We start from the raw sequence: 22,342 nt of genomic DNA on the forward strand, positions 1-22,342 counted from the left end.
TTCAGTTGCACATATTATTGCTACTAAGCTTTCCACAATCTACCTCTTAAGGAGAATGTTTTCTTTTCATTTGTCACAGCAAATGCACTTTTTGGACAACGCTGGCATTCAACAAAAGAAACACCTCAAAGTGATCAAGGCTCAGCTTGATACTAATTCAGTCCCTGCTTTCTGCACAAACTCAATACCCCCTGGGTGCATATTCAAAGAGGAATAGGTAATTTTATCCAAAGAAGCTAGAGGGTTTTTTAATGTTTTTATGAAGTTCTAACCTAAAACCCTGGGCAAACAAAATTACTGGCATGAAATACATGGTCCTTTGAAACCTATCAAAACCAACCTTGCAGTGGAAATCTTCTCTGTTCTTAAATACAGGACCTCCTGGTCAAAGACCAAGCCTATGAAATGATGGATTAGGGAAGAGCAACAAGCAAATATATGAATTCACTTCCTTCATTAGGTTGTTTCATTGGATAAATTTGAGTTTCCCCCCATCTGTCTGGCTTTTTTATTGCATGTGCATTCCTGATGCCAGGACTGCTTGTCCTTCTTTTAACCAAATCCTGTCCAAGATTTCAGGACCAACTAAGATGTCCATTCCTTGAAGAGGCCTTCGCAAACTATGCCTACCAGTGATAACCTTTGTTTTTATTTTCAGCATAATAAGGTTAGGCACTGGAGCAGAGATTCTTAATCTCCTGTGGACTATACAATGAAGTCTAATTTGTTTATCTGGGTGTTGAATATTCTTTAAATAACTGGCTCCTACATACCTCTGCAGCCTTATCTCCTAATATTTCTAACTATGAATTCTAAGCTCAGCTGCATTAACATCTTATTGTTTGCTATGATATCATGCCTTTTATGGCAATGTGTTCTTTCTTCCAACAGTGCCCTTTTCTGCATAGAAAGCTCCTACTTTAACCTCTGTGTTCCAGCTCAAATGCACCTCATCATGCCCACATAAATTTTCTGATTTCCTAAGGCAGAATAAGTTAAATCCTCTTAAAGAACTCTAATTATCTATCCATGAGAGAAAATGTCAATATTTTGCATCCTCACCAGCAATAGATACTATTAATAAAGAAAATCTTTGTTAATTGATAGATGAAATATGATATTACAGTTATTCTAATTAACATTTATTTGAATATTATTATGATCTACTCTGTTCACATAGTTTATCCATTTCTTTTTGCAGCTTATTTCTTATTGAACTAAACAAGCTCTTTATATATTGAAGGTTTTAGTGTGTATTTACTATAAATTTTTTTTCGTTCAATTTCCTTTTAGTTTTTGGCATGATTTTAAAATTTTTATGGAGTTAAATCTACTTACTTTTCTCTGTGAATTCTTCCACAACAGAATGATCTTTCACATGGAGAGTTTAATTTCTATATTTTCTTCTGATGCCTTTACAGATTAACATTTTTATGTTAAAGTACTTAACCTATCTGGAAGTAATTTTTGGTCGTCTGAAGTAAAGATTTAATTTTTTTAAATAGTTAAGTGCCAAATGCTTTAACTATTTACAAACTAACACTTCATATTGATTTACAGAGCTTCCTTTATCATATGATACATACTTTCATGTATCAAAGGGTCTGCTTCAGGGCTATTTTCCTTTGTTAATATATTTCTTGTCACTTTTGCTCTAGTGCCACAGTGCTTAAACTTCTTGAACTTTATAGGAGGCAGTGTAGTAAATTATAAATTAGCACATCCTTTAGTATAATATGAGCCTGAGTTCAAATCTCAGCTCATCCACTTAATAGCTTCATGTTCCTAGGAGTATTATTTAGCCTTGTAAATTCTTAGTTTGTTTGTAAAATTCATTTCACTTTATAACATGTTTAAATAGAGCCAGTCCTATCTTGTTATTCAAATTTTTCTAGATTTTCTTGTTACTCATTTTTAATTGTTTTCTTATGCAGTTTGTTTATGTAAAACTTCAAGTGCTGTCAAAACTTGAGTTGAGATCAAGGTATCAATTATCTTGTGTTTAGAGGTTAAATTTATTTTAATAAAAGTTGCAAATCAGTGGCTTAATCTTAAAAAAAAAAAATAGTCCTTCCAGTGGTTGACATATTTGGCTATTTATTGACCTCTTTCACCTTATAAATTTATTTTCCCCTTCTGAGTATTTATAGTAGTTTGTTTTTTAAGAACTAAGGGAAATTGTGCCAAGGAGACAAAAAGGGAAGACAGATGGATTTGTTTTCAGATATTCATGTGAGCCAGTAAACGTGGTTGAAAAAGTCAAAAAATATATATATTATTTTTCTTCAAATAATATTTGAAGTTTTCTTCAAATAATATTATTTTTGATCTTGAGTTCTGATTTTAATTGAAATTATATTAAGGCTGTAAATTATTTTGGGAAGAATTAAGAGTTTTAAATATTTTGCCTTTATATCTAGAAAAACTGCATGTCCCTTTCAACTTTTCTATTCTTTAAAAAAAATCTTTAATTTTCTTTACATCACTTGATTCTCAGTTCTCACCGAAGTTATATCATTTCTTTTTCCTCTGTGACTTCCTCCTAATATGGAAAAATAGTGAACACCAAATGGATGCCTTTGATAGGCTTAGGAAATTTTTTGTTAGAAGTTTACATCATACAGGCCAAGACCTCAAATAAATAAATAATAAATACAATTAAGAACTTCTTTTCAAAGGATGATTTGAAAAATACTGCCTCTGTTTCTGCTCTGTGGAAGAAACAAGAATAGGAATATTTATTTATGTAAATTGATTCCCAGGCCTAAAAAAAGAGAAAAAGATAAATTCTCATTTCTATTGAGTTTGCATCTTAACCTTGGTTGTCTTTTCCACTATGTTCGTTGTAAACTCTGGAAGTCTGTATGGTCGAGTACTATATCTCAACCAGCAAGGACACGATATTCCAAACCACCACTGAACAGTCAACCATGCTAGCAGCAACAAAAGGTTTTCACTATTATTGTGAAATTGTGATGTCAGAGGAATACATCACAAATAAGAAGGGGCTGGGTGAAAAAAGGATGACAAATCACTTGACTATTCCTGAAGGACAGCCTAACTCTTAAAATGTATTTTCTTATTTGCTCCAATCAGAGGCATAACTTTCTGCTAGGTACTGTCATTGAAAATATTGGGATATGCAAAGATTTCTATGTGGACCTTCTTGGCTTTCCCTTCCTTCTAACTATGTGGGTAGCCACATCCCAAGACATTTTAGTAGTTTCTCAATACAGTGCCAACAAAAAATAAGATTGCCTTCTATTTTTAAGCTCTTCATCACTTTACGACAGACAATTTTACCTTTTCACTTTATTATCTAACCAAAGTACATTTCTTGGTGTTCCCTAGCATTCCATGTCCACAATTTGTCACCTCCAAATTTTCTCAAAATCTCATTTCATGGAAGAGTTTAGTTTTTCCATTCTATTTATATTTGTTTATGAAATCCCACCCTTCTCCTCTGTTAAAGTTCAAAAATCATAATAAGAGCAATAGCATTTTCGCTAGACTCTATTCCCAAAGTTCCCTTACTTGATTGCCTTTGAATCCGTGGAAGATAAGTATATTCCTTTGGGATTAACATACTTAATGTCTCAGGTGTGTTCATTTGGATGACCCTAAAGAACACTGTCTGTGTGATTATAATCCATTAAGTTACAATTTTGCTTTAAAAATTACAATTTGTTTAGAATACAGGAACTATATTCATTTAGCTTCCTTTATAAAGTGCTTAGCAATCGCATCAAACAAATGAGTACTTAAAAATGTTCCTCATGATAATGATAATGGCACAGAATCCTTGTCTTTTTGGCTTTGGAATTATTTAGTCCATTACCACGAGATTAGCTTGGCAAAATGACCTATTCTTTCTTGACCACCCAGTACATTATTGTCATATTTTTGACAGTGCTTAAGAAATTATGTTACCAAGAAAATTCTTCACTATTCTTTTTTTTTTTTTTTTTTTTGGTTGCGCGGCATATGGGATCTTAGTTCCCTGATCAGGGATTGAACCTGTTCCCCCTGCAGTGGAAGCACAGAGTCTTAATCACTGGACCACCAAGGAATTCCATCACTATTCTTATTTTCCTTAATATTATATAGTAAATCAAGCAGAAAATAGTAGGTAACAGAGAATCCAAACTTAGGAACAAACAGTTCATAATAAAAACGTAACAATCCATGCAAAAAAACCACTTTGCTATAATAATTCTACTTCCAGGTCCAGAAATTATATAATTTGCTTATTTTCAAAAATAAGAAGTAAAACTTTTTATCGGATAAAAATCCCAAATTTCTGTATTTTCCCTATCTTTGGTGTTGTAAGATAACTGAACTAGAACAAAACTTAATGAGTAGTGGATTCCAATCACTTACTAAGCAATCTCTATATTTTCTGTGGCATTATAAGTGAACTATCATCTACTAAAAAATGACAGCATAGATTTCATGTTCATAAACCAAGAAACCAAGGGGAAAACAATTTATCCTCTCTCCTGAGAAAAGATGGGCATTTATATGGTAATACAAATTTCTCATTTCCCTGATAGAAGAATTTCCTTGAATTCTGAGACTATGAAATATGCAATTTAACCACAGCTCATATTTATTGAATGATTTATTATATTATGATAGCAAATGAGTTATGTTAAATTCCATTATATTAGCTAATTAATGGTCCTCAATGATTCCCACATAGACTTACATGGTGCTAGAGTTATAGTGTTTCATTATACAAATAATACATACTTTAGGACATAATATGTTAATCCTCACCCTGCCCTAGGTAAATATGTATCTATCCATTTACCTAGATAGATACACAAGTAATTGCATATGTATTTGCTACTCATCACCCCCCGCTAATAAAAGGACAGATCAATATAAATTCAATCCCTATCAGAGTTCTGGAGCAATTTAGAAATAGGAAGAATTTAGAAATAGGCCCATTTGCTATGTGCTTCTCTTTGTACACTAACTCTCTCTATTTACTGGTCTCCACTTTACTCAGTAATTCACAGCAACCTCTGCCATCCTCAAACCTCTTCTCTGCATTTTCCCAAAAAGGTGGATTTTATCAAGTTAGCAGTGATGCCCTCCCACAGTTATTGTTCAGTCCTACTTCTTTGGTCACCATAGATCATTCCCTCCACAGAACTTTTTATCTCCTCAGCTTCCTTGATGCTATGACAGTCCTTTAATTTGGTGTCTTTGTTTCTAACCTGGTCTTTCTCCTTTCCAATCTGTATTAAAAAACAGCAGGGGGACCCATATAAAGTACAAATTTGATTTCAGTTCCTGTTTTAAACCCTTCAATTTTTCACCAACATCTTTGGGAAAAATGACCAAGCTTCTTAGTAATTCCTACAAGCTCCTCCATAACATGACCTCTGGATACTGTCCCAGCCTGCCTTCCAACAGCATGACATTTTCCTGACTTTCCATGATAATTCACCCCTCTGTGCTATTTTTCAAGGTATTTTTCTCCCTGGAAAAATCTCCCACTCTAGACAAGTCCTATTTTTCCATTACACTCACTTTGGCCCAGAAAGCCTCCCAAATCTCCCTCCCAATGCATCTGCAACCTCCATTTTGGTGAACACAGCATGACACTATGTATCTGACCCCTGCCCCACTTACTGGTGATTTTTCACAAAGCAGAGGATACACCTTCTTGCTTGCCTACCTGCCTTCTCCCCTTCCTTCCTTCTTCCTTCCTTCCTTCCTTCCTTCCCCTCTCCCTCCCTTCCTCTCTTCGCTTAACAAATATTTACATTTATTAGGAACAACCATTTTAATGGACCCTTGAGTACAATGGTGAGCAAAAAGAGATACAGGTCTCTATCATGATAATGCTTATAGTATATCGAAGAAAACTTGTTACACCAATGATCACACTTTGAATATATAGTTACCAATGGACATAAGTGCTCTCAAAACCAGAAATACAGTGACGGCAGCATATAAGAAACAACACCCAAAATTGAGGTGTCTAGAAGGCTTCTCAGATGAAGTGTGGCTCCTGGGCTATGATTTAAAGATGCTAGGTACCTAAGTGGGTAGGGGTGGGAGGAAGTGGAGACTATTACGGGTATAGGGATCACGATATATATATATATGGTGGGAGGTAACAAGGGAAACAAAAGGAACAGAAAAGCCAAGGTGCTCTTGTGCAGAGAAGAAAAAACTGAATCAAGATAAGAGTGGGTCAGGGTCCAAGCAGAGATGCCTTTCTAGGCCACTGTAAGGATTTTTTGCTTTATCCAAGGAGCAATGGAAAGCTATTAATGTGTTTGAGGCAAAAGCAGTGATTTAATTGGAGTCATGCTTTGAAGTTTCTATGGTTACAGTGCAGAGAATAGATTGGAAGTGACAACTATAGTGAATTTAATCAGGAGTGGACCAATGCTGGTTAAATCCAACTCCCCACCTGCTCAATAGCTAATCTGAAGAAGTGGACCATGCCAGAAAAAAAACTCACAATTATTCCGACTTCTCTCACTTTAAATTTTGGACCACATATCTCAGTAGGACTCTTGGCACAACTCAGAAAGGCCATTATGCTTCACTCATGAATTTACTATTTAAAATGATACATTACACTTTCTTCCTTCTCCTCAAAATTCAAAGTACATTTCCCCCCCTTCCTCATTCTCAGTGAAAACCTTACTATTTATTTCACTAAGAACACAGAAAGAGGGACTTCCCTGATGGTGCAGTGGTTAAGAATCCGCCTGCCAAAACAGGGGACACGGGCTCGAGCCCTGGTCCAGGAAGATCCCACATGCCACGGAACAGCTAAGCCCGTGCGCCACAACTTCTGAGTCTGCGTGCCACAACTACTGAAGCCTGTGCACCTAGAGCCTGTGCTCTCCAACAAGAGAAGCCACCGCAATGAGAAGCCTGTGCACTGCAATGCTCGCCCTCAATAAGTGAAAGCCCACACACAGCAACTAAGACCCAACGCAGCCAAAACTAACTAAATAAATTTATTAGAAGGAATCAGAAGAGAAATCGCATTCCTCTCACTCCAAGTCCACCAACCAATCAGTAGCCGTGCTCCTTACCATCTTCTCTTGTCTTCCTATAAAGCATGAACTGCCCAGCTGCCTTACCTGAGGTCAACTCCTCCACTTGTACATTGTAATCTAGTCCTTCTGAAACCCATTAGGAGACCCTCATGGGCTTTGCTCCTATAATTATAACCTCTATCTCTCCAACATTATCAATGTTTCCATCTCTACTTTAATCTTATTATTCATATTGTCCTTAGACATATATAAACGTAATAGTTCACATTAAATATATAAGTGTGTATATAAAAATATATAAAATACATACGTATATTTATTTTATATGTACTCTAAACTCACATGTGCCTTGTCCCTATATCCTCTGCCCCTTCAACTACTGCCCTATTTCTTTACTTCATTTTATATCCCAACTCCTTAGAATTTGTCCAGAGATATTTTGGCAAATATTTAATAGACAGGTCTTTAACAAATGTTTTTAATCCCTACCTTACGGGGTTTGCCAATTTCTATGGAATGAATATTCACATTGTGGATGATTTAAAGCTATCAAACTTGACCTCACTGAACACAGAGTTGGAAAATAAGCACCCTATAACCCAGTGAGCTCATAGGAGCTGGCCCCAACACACTGGATTTGTCTATACTTACCATCTCCAGTTCTTCTCTTACTATTATTATCTCTTGAACCCACCTCAATCAGGCTTCTGTTCCCAGCACTCCACTAAAAACACAATTCCTAAGGTCATTAATTCAGCCTTCATTTTACTCCGATTTTCAGCAGCATTTGTTTCAACTGGTCCATTCCTCATTTTTGAAATACTGTCCTGTGGTGTCCAGGACTCAGACTTGCCTGGTTCTCCTTTTACCTCAGTGACCACTCCTTCTTAGTCACCTTTGAGGAGCTCTATGTGTTGAAATGCCTCAGGACTCAGTCCTCTGTTAGATTTCTTCTCTATCTATACACATTTCTTAAACTAGTTACTCTTTTTTAAAAATTAATTAATTAATTAATTTTATTTATTATTTTTGTTTATTTATTTATTATTTTGGTTGTGTTGGGTTTTTGTTGCTATGCGCGAGCTTCCTCTTGTTGTCGCGAGCAGGGGCTACTCTTCGTTGTGGTGCGCGGGCTTCTCACTGCGGTGGCTTCTCTTGTTGCAGAGCATGGACTCTAGAGTGCGCAGGGTTCAGTAGATGTGGCGCATGGGCTCAGTAGTTGTGGCTCGCGGGCTCTAGAGTGCAGGCTCAGTAGTTGTGGCACACGGGCTTAGTTGCTCCACGGCAAGTGGGATCTTCCCGGACCAGGGCTTGAAACCGTGTCCCCTGCATTGGCAGGTGGATTCTTAACCACTGAGCCACCAGGGAAGCCCAGACTAGTTACTCTCGATGGAAGAATACCACCTCTTAGGGGGACTTTTGAGAGCTTGTGGAGGCAATTTGGTTCTCACAATGATGATGAGAAGTTACTGATGGTTAGAGAGTAGGGGTCAGAGACAGCAGACATCCTGCAATTTGTGGAGAATACTGTGCAACAAGAAATAGTCTCACTCCCCGTATGCTTTTTAAATGACTTTCTGGACATTCATGTACATGAAAAACTCATTTATAATTATAAAAAATGCAAAATTTTTGCATGATTTAAATATGCACTGGAATTTCTGGGATTGCATCTACCCTGTAAACTAAATATTATTGTACTCTATTGTGTCTAGAACTTAACCAAAAGATGTTCACCATTTTGGAAAAGCACATCATAAAAGAACTGGGGCTCACAGTATTTGACTTGCATTGGGAGCCTGCATTTAGTACTGTTTTATTCATGATGATTCTGTATGTGGGTACAAGTCACCTATTTCTTATGACTTCTAGTGTAGTCATGCTTAAGAATTTAAATATTGAATGTAAATCATTTACAATAAATTATTTACATAGCTCCTTTATACTAAGGTATATTGATTTTTTATAAATCATTTGTATATATAATACCTGTAAATTGAATTTTAAGAATGTAAAGTGGGCATATAAAATGTTATAAAACAAGGTGTTGGAAAAACACCTAAATCCTGTCCAGCTTCAAGGATTTAAATCCATGAAGATACTAATGATTCCCAAGTTTAGATCTCTAGTTTAGACCTCTCAAATTTAAAATGTACAAAACTGAAATTTGAATGTCTACTCTTGTCCCCCCATGTATGCCACAGTGTTCTATATCTCAATAAGCAGCAACACTGTCCACTTACTTACTGAAACTAAAAACCTTGGAGTTATCTTTGATTCTTAACTTTTTAACACTCCACCTGCAATGCGTCCACAAAACCTGTCAGATACACCTTCAAAATACATCCACTTCTCAAGACCTAGTCTCTATCACCCTATGCGTAACTAGCATTTCCTCTTGTCTAGACATCAGCAAGAGCTTCTCAACTTATCTCCTGATTTCCACTCTTGACTCACCCAACATATTCTCTACATAGTTGCCAGAATTACCATTTTAACATATGAGTCATTCCCTAATCAAAATCCTCCAATGGTTCTCCATAACATTTATAATAAAATTGAAGTCTGCAAATGCCTATCACATCTGGTCCACGGGTATTTCTCAGACTTTATTCCCTATAACATTTCCACTTAGTTCCAGCAACACTGCACTTCTTACTGGTCCTTGAATGTAAACATTTGACTGCTTCAGGACTTTTACACTTTCTCTTTCCCATATATCACTCCTCTCAGTGATTCAATGCTTTGTTCAGAGAGGATTTGCTGACCTTCTAAGTCTGGGTCCAGCCAAAACCAGGAAGGGCTCTATATGATTTAATTGAAAGGAATTTGATATAAGGAACTCAGGTGAGGTAAGAATTGGGAAGCTATATTAAAGATAGGGGAGAAATCCAAAGAGTAGCAGGAAGCTACTACCATCCATACAAGCTACTGGGATATAGGGTGTAGGTGAGGCTACCAGAACCCATAAACCAGGCCCATATGGCAGAAGACAGAACCACCACTGAGGCGAGGCATCTCAAAATGACGATACACCTCCCCCTTCACCAAAATAGTTTGACCTGTTTGTTTTTTTTTGATCTGTTTTCTACAGTGCTCAGAAGTATCCCCTTTTCCTCCTTCTCCCTAAACTCAGTATTTTTTTTGAAACAACAAAGCAAACAAACAAAACACACACACATACACACACACACACACACACACACACACACACACACACAAAACCCTTGGGTTGGCAAACACTAGGTAGTATATATTAGAACAAAATGGCTAATCATTCAAATGTAGACTTCAAAATCATGCCTTTTATCTGAATCAGATTAAAATCCAAGTCCTCCTGTAACCCACAGTCTGATCCCTAACTCCCCTCTCTGATCTCATTTTCCACTACTATCCCCCTTCACTGACTGTATTCCAGCCCCACTGGGATCCTTGCAGTTCCCTGACTATCCAAAGTTACCGCCACCTCAGGGATTTTGCACTTACTGTTTCCTTTGCCTAAGCACACTTCTTTCTGAAATCCGTAAGTCAGAAAGTCCATAACTAAATACCTTATCTAAATAGCACTACCACCCTTCATCATTCTTACTCCCTTACCTTCCTTTATTTTTCTTCATAGCACCCATCACTATCTAACATACTATGTATTGATCTGCTTTTTTGTTTCTTGGAGGTCTCTACTGGTTAGAACACAGCATTCATCAGCGCCGTACTTCCAGAGACTAGTGCAATGTCTGGCATAGAGTAAGTGCTTAATAAACATTTGATTATTACCCAAAATTACACATAGTTTAAATGTTATCTTCCACAAATATGACCATTATAACTTGCTAGTCATAGAAACAACAACAACAACAAGAAGAAGTGTACTTCAGGTCACTACAGGTCTCTTCTTTTGGCTGCTTCATTTGTTTCTTGGGTACTCTACAGCTCGGTGTAGCTGATTAGTCTTACGTTAGACCCATGAGGTGGTATTAAACTTGTTCTTTAGACGTGCCCAGGCAGAACATATTTCAGGGAAGAAATAGTCACTGTAAAATATCTCTCAGTCAGTTTAGAGAAGTAAGCCTTTGATACTCAACTTCTTAAGCATCTCTTTGGTGTTTTCTATACTTATTACTCTTAATACTGAGTAATACTTAATAAGCAAATCTTTTAGAATAAAAACCCAATAACCCTTGATTTCAGCAATGATATTCCCAATTTTCCTTTCATAATTATAATTCCGTTTTTTTAAGACAGCTAAAATGTCTTTTGAAATCAAGTGCCAGAAAGTGGCAGAACTATTTAGTGGTTCTCTGCATGAATGCCTGACATTTTTTGCCAAATCAACAAATATTTAAAGTCAACAACCAAGAAAGTCTATTAATTGAAAAGCATCTAACTGGAACTGAACTCTCTGAAGAGAATGATCTTGTTTCTCCCTCAATGGCACTGTATATTAAAAAAGAAGATAAAATTAAAACTACTAAGTGTTCCTAATAGAGAAGGTTGAAATCAATGATGAGATAACCAGATAATCACTTATTTTAATGAGCCACTGACAATAGAAAATAACTTTATGAAGAAACTCAGTAACAATAGCTAGTAATAAGCCATGATGGGGCTCCGGGTCCCCATTGCTGTGCAGCAGCCAGGCGATGCCAGGGATTTGGATGTCCATGTCTTTGGGGGACCATTACTTCGCCTGCCACATGTTTTATCTTCTTCAGTGTACTTCAAAATTGCCAGTAATTGGAAGATTACTAAGAAGATGTCCATGTCACGCAAACTTCACACAAGCGTGTAGGTGAAGCCAGTGACTAACATTTATAAGTGCATGTGTGGCTGAGAACACTGGTGGTCTGCGTTGGGAGGATTATAGATCTTGTGTGTGTGTATGCTTCCTTGTGTGAGTTTGTCTATATATCTATGCTTTTACCATTTTACCTAGTGTTCTGTTTGTCCAGTTTTTTTTTTTTTTTTAGTACAGATTTTAGTGCTTCTTATCATTGGTGGATTTGTCTTTTGGTTTGGTTGCTCTCTTCTTTCTTACTTAACATTTTATTAATTTTAAATTTTTGTTTTAAATAATTTTTTATTTTAATAATTTTTTATTTTATTTTATTTTATTCTTCTTTCTTTCTTTTTTTCTCTGTTTACTTCTGAGCCAGGGGGCTGACAGGGTCTTGGTGCTCTGGCCGGGTGTCAGGCCTGTGCCTCTGAGGTGGGAGAGCCGAGTTCAGGACATTGGTCCACCAGAGACCCCCTGGCTCCATGTAATATCAAATGGCGAAAGATCTCTCAGAGCTCTCCGTCTCAACACTATGACCCAGCTCCACTCAACAGCCAGCAAGCTACACTGCTGGACACCCTATGCCAAAAAATTAGTAAGACAGGAACACAACCCCACCTATTAGCAGAGAGGCTGCCTAAAATCATAATAAGGTCACAGACACCCTTTAAGCAAAATGAGAAGACAGAGACACACAGCAGATGAAGGAGCAAGGCAAAAACCCACCAGACCAAACAAATGAAGAGGAAGTAGGCAGTCTACCTGAAAAAGAGTTTAGAGTAATGATAGTAAAGACAATCCAAAATCTTGGAAATAGAATGGAGAAAATGCAAGAAACATTTAACAAGGACCTAGAAGAATTAAGAGCAAACATAAAATGATGAACAACACAATAAATGAAATTAAAAATTCTCTAGAAGGAATCAATAGCAGAATAACTGAGGCAGAAGAACGGATAAGGGACCTGGAAGATAAAATAGTGGAAATAACTACCACAGAGCAGAATAAAGAAAAAAGAATGAAAAGAATTGACGACACTCTAAGAGACCTTTGGGAAAACATTAAACGCAACAACATTCAAATTATAGGGGTCCCAGAAGAAGAAGAGAAAAAGAAAGGGACTGAGAAAATATTTGAAGAGATTATAGATGAAAACTTCCCTAATATGGGAAAGGAAATAGTCAATCAAGTCCAGGAAGGACAGAGAGTCCCATACAGGATAAATCCAAGGAGAAACACACCATGACACATATTAATCAAACTATAAAATATTAAATACAAAGAAAAAAATATTAGAAGCAGCAAGGGAAAAGCAACAAATAACATACAAGGGAATCCCCATAAGTTTAACAGCTGATCTTTCAGCAGAAACTCTGCAAGCCAGAAGGGAGTGGCCTGACATATTTAAAGTGATGAAAGGGAAAAACCTACAACCAAGATTCCTCTACCCAGCAAGAATCTCATTCAGATTTGACAGAGAAATTAAAACATTTACAGACAAGCAAAAGCTAAAAGAACTCAGCACCAACAAACCAGCTTTACAACAACAAATGCTAAAGGAACTTTTCTAGATGGGAAACACAAGAGAAGGAAAAGGCCTACAATAACAAACCCAAAACAATTAAGAAAATGGTAATAGGAACATACATATCAATAACTACCTTAAATGTAAATGGATTAAATGCTCCAACCAAAATGAATACACTGGCTGAACAGATACAAAAACAAGACCTGAATATATGCTGTCTACAAGAGACCCACTTCAGGCCTAGGGACACATAGAGACTGAATGCGAGGGGATGGAAAAAGATATTCCATGCAAATGGAAATCAAAAGAAAGCAGGAGTAGCAATTCTCATATCAGACAAAATAGACTTTAAAATAAAGACTATTAGAAGAGACAAAGAAGGACACTACATAATGATCAAGGGCTCAAATCAAGAAGAAGATATAACAATTGTAAATATTTATGCACCCAATATAGGAGCACCTCAATACATAAGGCAAATGCTAACAGCCATAAAAGGGGAAATTGACAGTAACACAATCATAGTAGGGGACTTTAACACCCCACTTTCACCAATGGACAGATCATCCAAAATGAAAATAAATAAGGAAACACAAGCTTTAAATAATACATTAAACAAGATGGACTTAACTGATATTTATAGGACATTCCATCCAAAAACAACAAAATACACTTTCTTCTCAAGGGCTCATGGAACATTCTTGAGGATAGCCCACTTCTTGGGTCACAACTCAGGCCTTGGTAAATTTAAGAAAATTGAGATCGTATGAAGTATCTTTTCCAACCACTATGCTACGAGACTCGATATCAATTGCAAGAAAAAATCTGTTAAAAATTCAAATACATGGAAGCTAAACAATACACTACTAAATAACCAAGAGATCACTGAAGAAATCAAAGAGGAAATCAAAAAATACCTAGAAACAAATGACAATGAAAATATGACAACCCAAACCTATGGGATGCAGAAAAAGCATTTCTAAGAGGGAAATTTATAGCAATACAATCTCACCTCAAGAAACAAGGAACATCTCAAATAAATGATCATACCTTACACCTAAAGCAATTAGAGAAAGAAGAACAAAAAAACCCCAAAGTTAGCAGAAGGAATGAAATCATAAAGATTAGATCAGAAATAAATGGAAAAGAAATGAAAGAAACAATAGCAAAGATCAATAAAACTAAAACCTGGATCTTTGAGAAGATAAACAAAATGATAAACCAGCAGCCAGACTCATCAAGAAGAAAAGGGAGAAGACTCAAATCAATAGAATCAGAAATGAAAATGGACAAGTAACAGTTGACACCGCAGAAATAGAAAGGGTCATGAGAGATTACTACAAGCAACTATATGCCCATAAAATGGACAACCTGGAAGAAATGGACACATTCATAAAAAAGCACAACCTTCTGAGACTGAACCAGGAAGAAATAGGAAATATAAACAGACCAATCACAGCACTGAAATTGAAACTGTGATTAAAAATCTTCCAACAAATGAAAGTTCAGGACCAGATGGCTTCACAGGCGAATTCTATCAAACATTTAGAGAAGAGCTAACACCTATCCTTCTCAAACTCTTCCAAAATACAGCAGAGGGAGGAACACTCCCAAACTCATTCTACGAGGCCACCATCACCCTGATACCAAAACCAGACAAAGAGGTCACAAAGAAAGAAAACTACAGGCCAATATCACTAATGAACATAGTGGCAAAAATCCTCAGCAAAATACTAGCAAACAGAATCCAACAGCACATTAAAAGGATCATACACCATGGTCAAGTGGGGTTTATCCCAGGAATGCAAGGATTCCTCAGTATATGCAAATCAATCAATGTAATACACCATATTAACAAATTGAAGGATAAAAATGATATGATCATCTGAATAGATGCAGAAAAAGCTTCTGACAAAATTCAACACCCATTTATGATAAAAACCTGCCAGAAAGCAGGCATAGAGGGAACTTACTTCAACATATTAAAGGCCATATATGACAAATCCACAGCCAACCTTGTTCTCAAAGGTGAAAAACTGAAACCATTCCCTCTAAGATCAGGAATAAGATAAGGTTGTCCACTCTCACCAGTATTATTCAACATAGTTTTGGAAGTTTTAGCCACAGCAATCAGAGAAGAAAAAGAAATAAAAGGAATCCAAATTGGCAAAGAAGTAAAGCTGTCACTATTTGCAGATGACATGATACTATACATAAAGAATCCTAAAGATGCTACTAGAAAACTACTAGAGCTAATCAATGAATTTGGTAAAGTAGCAGGATACAAAATTAATGCACAGAAATCTCTTGCATTCCTATACACTAAGGATGAAAAACCTGAAAGAGAAATTAAGGAAACATTCCCACTTACCATTGCAACAAAAAGAATAAAATACCTAGGAATAAACCTACCTAAGGAGACAAAAGACCTGTATGCAGAAAACTACAAGACACTGATGAAAGAACTTAAAGATGATACAAACAGATGGAGAGATATGCCATGTTCTTGGACTGGAAGAATCAATATTGTGAAAATGACTATACTACCCATAGCAATCTACAGATTCAATGCAATCCCTATCAAACTACTAAGGGCATTTTTCACAGAACTAGAAAAAATTTCACAATTTGTTTGGAAAAACAAAAGACCCCGAATAGCCAAAGCAATCTTGAGAAAGAAAAATGGAGCTGAAGGAATCAGGCTGCCAGACTTCAGACTATACTACAAAGCTACAGTAACCAAGTGAGTATAGTACTGGCACAAAAACAAAAATATAGATCAATGGAACAGGATAGAAAGCCCAGAGATAAACCCACGCACATATGGTCAACTAATCTATGACAAAGGAGGCAAGGATATACAATGGAGAAAAGACAGCCTCTTCAATAAGTGGTGCCGGGAAAACTGGAGAGCTACATGTAAAAGAATGAAATTAGAACACTCCCTAACACCATACACAAAAATAAACTCAAAATGGATTGAAGACCTAAATGCAAAGTCAGACACTATAAAATTCTTAGAGGAAAACATAGGCAGAACACTCTATGACATACATCAGTCCAAGATCCTTCTGACCCACCTCTTAGAGAAATGCAAATAAAAACAAAACTAAACAAATGGGACCTAATGAAACTTAACAGCTTTTGCATAGCAAAGGAAATCATAAAGAAGACGAAAATACAACCGGAGAAAATGTTTGCAAGTGAAGCAACTGCCAAAGGATTAATCTCCAAAATTTACAAGCAGCTCATGCAGCTCAATATCAAGAAACAAAACAACCCAATCCAAAAATGGGCAGAAGACCTAAATAGACATTTCTCCAAAGAAGATACACAGATTGCCAACAAACACATGAAAGGATGCTCAACATCACTAATCATTAGAGAAATGCAAATCAAAACTACAATGAGATATCAGCTCACACCAGTCAGAATGGCCATCATCAAAAAATCTACAAACAATAAATGCTGGAGGGGCTGTGGAGAAAAGCCTCTTGCACTGTTGGTGGGAATGTAGATTGATACAGCCACTATGCAGAACCGTATGGAGCTTCCTTAGAAAACTAAAAATAGAACTACCACATGACCCAGCAGTCCCACTATATACCCTGAGAAAACCATAATTCAAAAAGAGTCATGTACCACAATGGTCATTGCAGCTCTATTTACAATAGCCCAGACATCTGTCCATTGACAGATGAATGGATAAAGAAGATGTGGCACATATATACAATGGAATACTACTCAGCCATAAAAAGACACAAAATTGAGTTATTTGTAGTGAGGTGGATGGACCTCGAGTCTGTCATACAGAGTGAAGTAAGTCAGAAAGAGAAAAATAAATACCATATGTTAACACATATATATGGAATCTAAAAAAAAGTAAAAATGGTTCTGAAGAACCTAGGGGCAGGACCGGAATAAAGACACAGACATAGAGAATGTACTTGAGGACACGGAGAGGGGGAAGTGTAAGCTGGGACGAAGTGAGAGAGAGGCATCGACATATATACACTACCAAATATAAAAGTGATAGCTAGTGGGAAGCAGCCGCATAGCACAGGGAGATCAGCTGGGTGCTTTGTGACCACCGAGGGGTGGGATAGGGAGGGTGGGAGGGAGATGACAGAGGGAGGAGATATGGGGATATATGTATATGTATGGCTGATTAACTTTGTTATAAAGCAGAAACTAACACACCATTGTAGAGCAATTATACTCCATTAAAGATGTTTAAAAAATAAAAATAAAAAAAATCCCTGATGAACTTTCTGCTTACCCTGATGAATTAAATTATGACTTCATTATGCTTGTTACCCTTCAGATATAGAATTCTATCAATTACCATTCATTATTGAAGTTAATTCTTACTATATTGGGATTCTTACCAGAGAAGCATTTCAGCTCATTCTTTATTTGCCAAACAGTGCAAAACAATTTTTATTATATCAACTAGTTCTGGGCTTATGAGAATTACTATTTCTATACTACACCAGTATTCTTCTAACAATGGACTACAATGATCTCTTTCGAAAGCTGTCAAATGAATAATATGAATTTAAGCCTAATTTTTCATGATTCCAAATAGGTCATCACTGCTCAAAGATCTTTGGATTAGTTTCTTTGTTTGCCCATTAAATCCTATGTTGCATATTTTCCCCATTTTCTTCTCATCTCCATTTCCAAGCTGACTGCTCTTTCTAGAGACAAAGGATTTTATACACACTATTATTATTTAACAGTGTAATATGAGCTCTTTCAACTGTCCTTTCTAAAATATCTCTTCCCTGTTACGTAACATCTTGTCCTTTCCTAATTTTTACAACAATTAGTCCCCCCTTTCCAATACTAACTTCTTAAGCTGCATTTGCAAATACATTTCTTCTAGTCCTCAGTTTCCATTCTCACTCCTGTATTGACTCCTACTCCTCTGCCTTCCAGTACCAATAAGTCTTCCCTTGATCCTAATCTAATCAACTAGCAAGTTATCAATACCATTTACATTATGATGCTCCAAATCCTTCAAAGATTCCCTAACGTCTCTAAGTTGTTCTAACACCTTGTCAAGGCATTCAAGATCTTTACCATGCTGACCATAAATGGTTTTTCCATACTACTCCCCAGAACAATATCTTTGCTTCTGCTAGACTGACTGACTCACACTTCTCAAATAAGGTTTAATCATTACCTTCCTTGATTTTTGACAGTGCTGTGGATTTCACTTAAATGACGTTCTTTCTTCATTTGTCTGATTTTCAATGTTCAGCTCAAATTTTATCTTCTCTGTGAAGCTTCTCTTATTGCCCGAGATTACACTGAATCTGCCTTTTTCTGATTCTGTATAGTTTCCACAAACCAACTCCTAGTTTAGCATTCAATTAAAAATTATTTTTTATTTACATGTGCATCCTTTCCTTTGAATAGCCAAAATAAACAACCAGCCAACAAGCTAACATTTACTGAGCACTCACTTGTCAGCCACTCTGCTGGGCAAAGGGAACATAAGAATGAATAATGTTTATTTACTCAGAACTCTTAATACAATGCACCTTTCAGATAATAAAAAATTTTTATCAATAAAAGAGTAAAACATCACCAACAGACCTGCTGTTATAAATGACCACTATTCAAAAGATGTTGTAGAGTTGCTATATATTCAGATAATACCATGCAGACAGTCATGCAAGAACTGGAAGATTTGTGTGATCTCAATCCCAGGTGTCAATTATTTTGAAAGTAAAACCAACCATTAATTCTGAACTGACGTTTTCTAAAAGACATTTCAGTGTTCCCACTATTTCCAGTACATCTGAGAAGCAGATAGAAATCTATGATTTACAATCACATGAACAACACACTATTAACAATTACTGATATCCAAGGTATTCCAATTCCAAAAATGCATCATACAGAAGAAAATAAAAAAACACATGAATGTTAAAACTGTACAAGCAAAGAAGGAAAACAAAACAACAGCTTGAGAACACATACACATTTCTATACGTGCTGGTCATTCCACTACTTAGACATCAAAATTTTTGTATGACCCATTATTTTCAAAGCGTATATTTTAAAACTTTATGTTCTACATACCTGTCCAGTCTCCTACTATTTTAAGGTGGACCCCAAATGTTGCTTTGGTTTCAGTAGGGCACTAAAAAAATAAATAAATACTGGAGTCAATTCTGAATAATAATTATGTAGTACCAGAGTATGATTCAATTACTACTTTTATTCTCATAGCAAATCTCCAAAATCAATAAGAAATAGAAAGTAATGGACTAAAAAAAATCTATACAGATCCTCATTAGTGGGAGAAAAAAAGCAATGCCAACCAGTCAATAAGACATTATACGTTTCTCGAAAAGCCCATATTTATTATATAAAACAAAAAATACACATAGTCTAAAACGGCTAGTATATTACATCTAAGCATAAATCTTGCTTAAATATATTTTGAGTTAAAATATTTAAGAGGACACAGCTTTTAACCACGAAGGAAGAAATGGAGACTAATGATTTTGGCGTCTTTTTCTTTGCAGATATTCTTATATGATTCACATCCTAACAAATTCCGGGGAAATGAAAAAAACAATTATCAATGTGACCTGAATTTTCTGTGTCCAGTGAAGAAACTCCTACTGAAAGAGTTTTATTTCATTCCCTCCCATAATTCTCAGAAGAAATCCGGAGTAAAGTGGCAAGGGTACCTGAGGAAGGGAGCAAGCTGTGGTACTGGAGGTAAGAAAAAGTACCTGTGGTCCCATGTTTAGCAAATATAGGAAACAGCCATATAGTAAGAATGAGAGAATAATTTTTAGTTCACAATAAGAAAATGCAGTATCTCCCTTTATTTTACAGAATCCCGATCCCTTTCCACAATTCTAAAATTCAGAAATTTTCAAAAATGAGTTTTTTCAAAACACATTTGGTGGCCCTATCAGACCTGAATTGAAGGGAAGGTAATGATGGGAGGTTAATACTTCTGTATAAAAGTTCATACAGAACTATTTTCCTACAGAAATACCCATCTGTTTAAGAATGCTGCCTCATAGCCTACTAGAGATCTTAGGTAATATATTAATTATGCATACCTTTTACAACCCTCAAAATTCTGAATTCCGAAAATACATCTAGCATAAGGGTTATGGGTAAGGGATCATCTGCATGTGACTAGCCAGTGTTCATTGAATATCATGTACCAAGGGCAGGGCTAAGTGCATCATTTCTAAAAGCTCACAATAATCCTGGTGACTTGTCTTTTATAGTTAAGGAAATTGAGTAACTAAGACTTAAAAGCAACTTGTAACAACCTTTATGGGAAAAGAATTTTAAAATGAGTGGATATATATATATCTGATTCACTTTGCTATACAGCAGAAACTAACATAACATTTTAAATCAACTATACTCCAACAAAAATTTTAAAAAAGGAAAAAAAAAAATCAACTTGCCCAAGACAGAGTTTGGGTCTGGGTTTTTCTGCCTACACAGTTCGTAACTATGGCAGACCACTGTCTCCACTAAAGCAAAGATATGGAAAATGGCTAAGGATTGCATGAGAAGTCAAATGGAGTAGAGGGAAAAAAAGGATTTGTTGAAAATTAGTGGAATCAATGAACAACAACATGAATTAAGGGGAAATATGGGCTGAAGTTAAAGCACAGATGAAAGAATATGCCAGTGGCTCTGAGGGCCTTGTGATAGAGAATAGGTTACATGAAATAAGTTGAAGATCCTCAAGCTCACTATGTTGACTAATTAACGTAGGTCACATAGGGATGCTCTTAGGAAAAGAAATAAAGGAAGGTGAAGACACCACGGAGATATGTAAACAACTCATCAAAGAAGATAAGTAGCTTAGAGGTCAGTGAAAACACTAAATAAAAAGTTAGGTATTAATCATTTCTTCATGACAAATCATAAACAAACTAAAAAGCACATGTTCAGGGTTGAGATTTGTTGTAACATGGAATTTCCAAACCACTATTTCACAATCAGTGTTTCTAATAGGATTATTACTACTAACTGTAGTTTAAAACATTGAAATAAATGAAAAGAATATAAAATCATATTACTTAAATATTATTTATACTATTAAAATATTACTTCATTTATAATTCTCAATCTAACGTTTAATTATTTAATTTACATTCTCGTTTTTAATAACTCCAAGAGCAATGTTTTGTCATTAGTAAATCTCCAAATAAGATGATGTGATCTGTAAAAACCCACCATCACTTTTACTTCGTACTATCAATACTTAACGCTGGCCAGAGCCTCTATGCTGTAAAAGTTGTAGCTGCCAGAAAGCAAGAATCCCAACAGAGTTCCAAGCTACCAATCTGATTGTTCCCATGTCTCTTGATGTTTCCCTTATTGTGAACTAAATCTTAGGTTATGAAAAGAAGATTTAAGCCAAGAAGATAGAATAGGGAGCAACAAAGTTAGTCTTTGTCTGCCTGAGTGCACATCTGGCTTGAGTTAATCTTATAATGTATTCTAAAGGAAAATGTACATTTTGCCAAATATTCATATCTCTGTTCTATTCTTTCAGTGCAGACATTGTAAAAGGTAATTACATATGATGTTTAACATTCCCTCGGGCCTTGTAGGAGCCTATAAACCTCCTTCTTCAAAGTGTTGGCCAAATGTATCAGGATAGCTTTTAAGGCTGATCTGGTTCTGAACAGGTAGAACATAATATTGTTCCTCTCAAACTCTTGGGAACGATGCCTTTATAAATTACTGATACTTCCTCAAACTAGCTAGGAATTAAGAAGACAGATTTTAACAGAGTCTTTGCCCAATCATATCACCCCAGATTTGAAGGGGGCCTGCATAGAATAGCACACAGAATGACTTCACCATGTGTGGTTTGAAACAATGACTGAAAATCTTAGAATCACATTTTAGTACCTTTGCAAAAATAATGTTCAGATTCATTAAAGTTGTCTAAAGCACAGTGTAGTGATTCCTTAACGGTGTTTCACTATCTTTTTTAAA

General features: G+C 36.0%; 1 protein-coding gene across 2 annotated transcripts in view; it reads right to left on the bottom strand.

The window, feature by feature from the left end:
- The window catches only part of NOX4 (NADPH oxidase 4), a 145,376-nt gene that overhangs the window by 49,127 nt on the left and 73,907 nt on the right, over window positions 1-22,342 (bottom strand). For both annotated transcript variants that reach the window (XM_007463780.1, XM_007463779.1), the window contains exon 12: window positions 19,430-19,490. In XM_007463780.1, the coding sequence (XP_007463842.1) occupies window positions 19,430-19,490 (61 nt within the window). The remainder of the gene's footprint in view (window positions 1-19,429; window positions 19,491-22,342) is intronic.

This window comes from Lipotes vexillifer, unplaced genomic scaffold (genome assembly GCF_000442215.2).
Source record: "Lipotes vexillifer unplaced genomic scaffold, Lipotes_vexillifer_v1.1 scaffold1304, whole genome shotgun sequence".
NCBI lineage: Eukaryota > Metazoa > Chordata > Mammalia > Artiodactyla > Lipotidae > Lipotes > Lipotes vexillifer.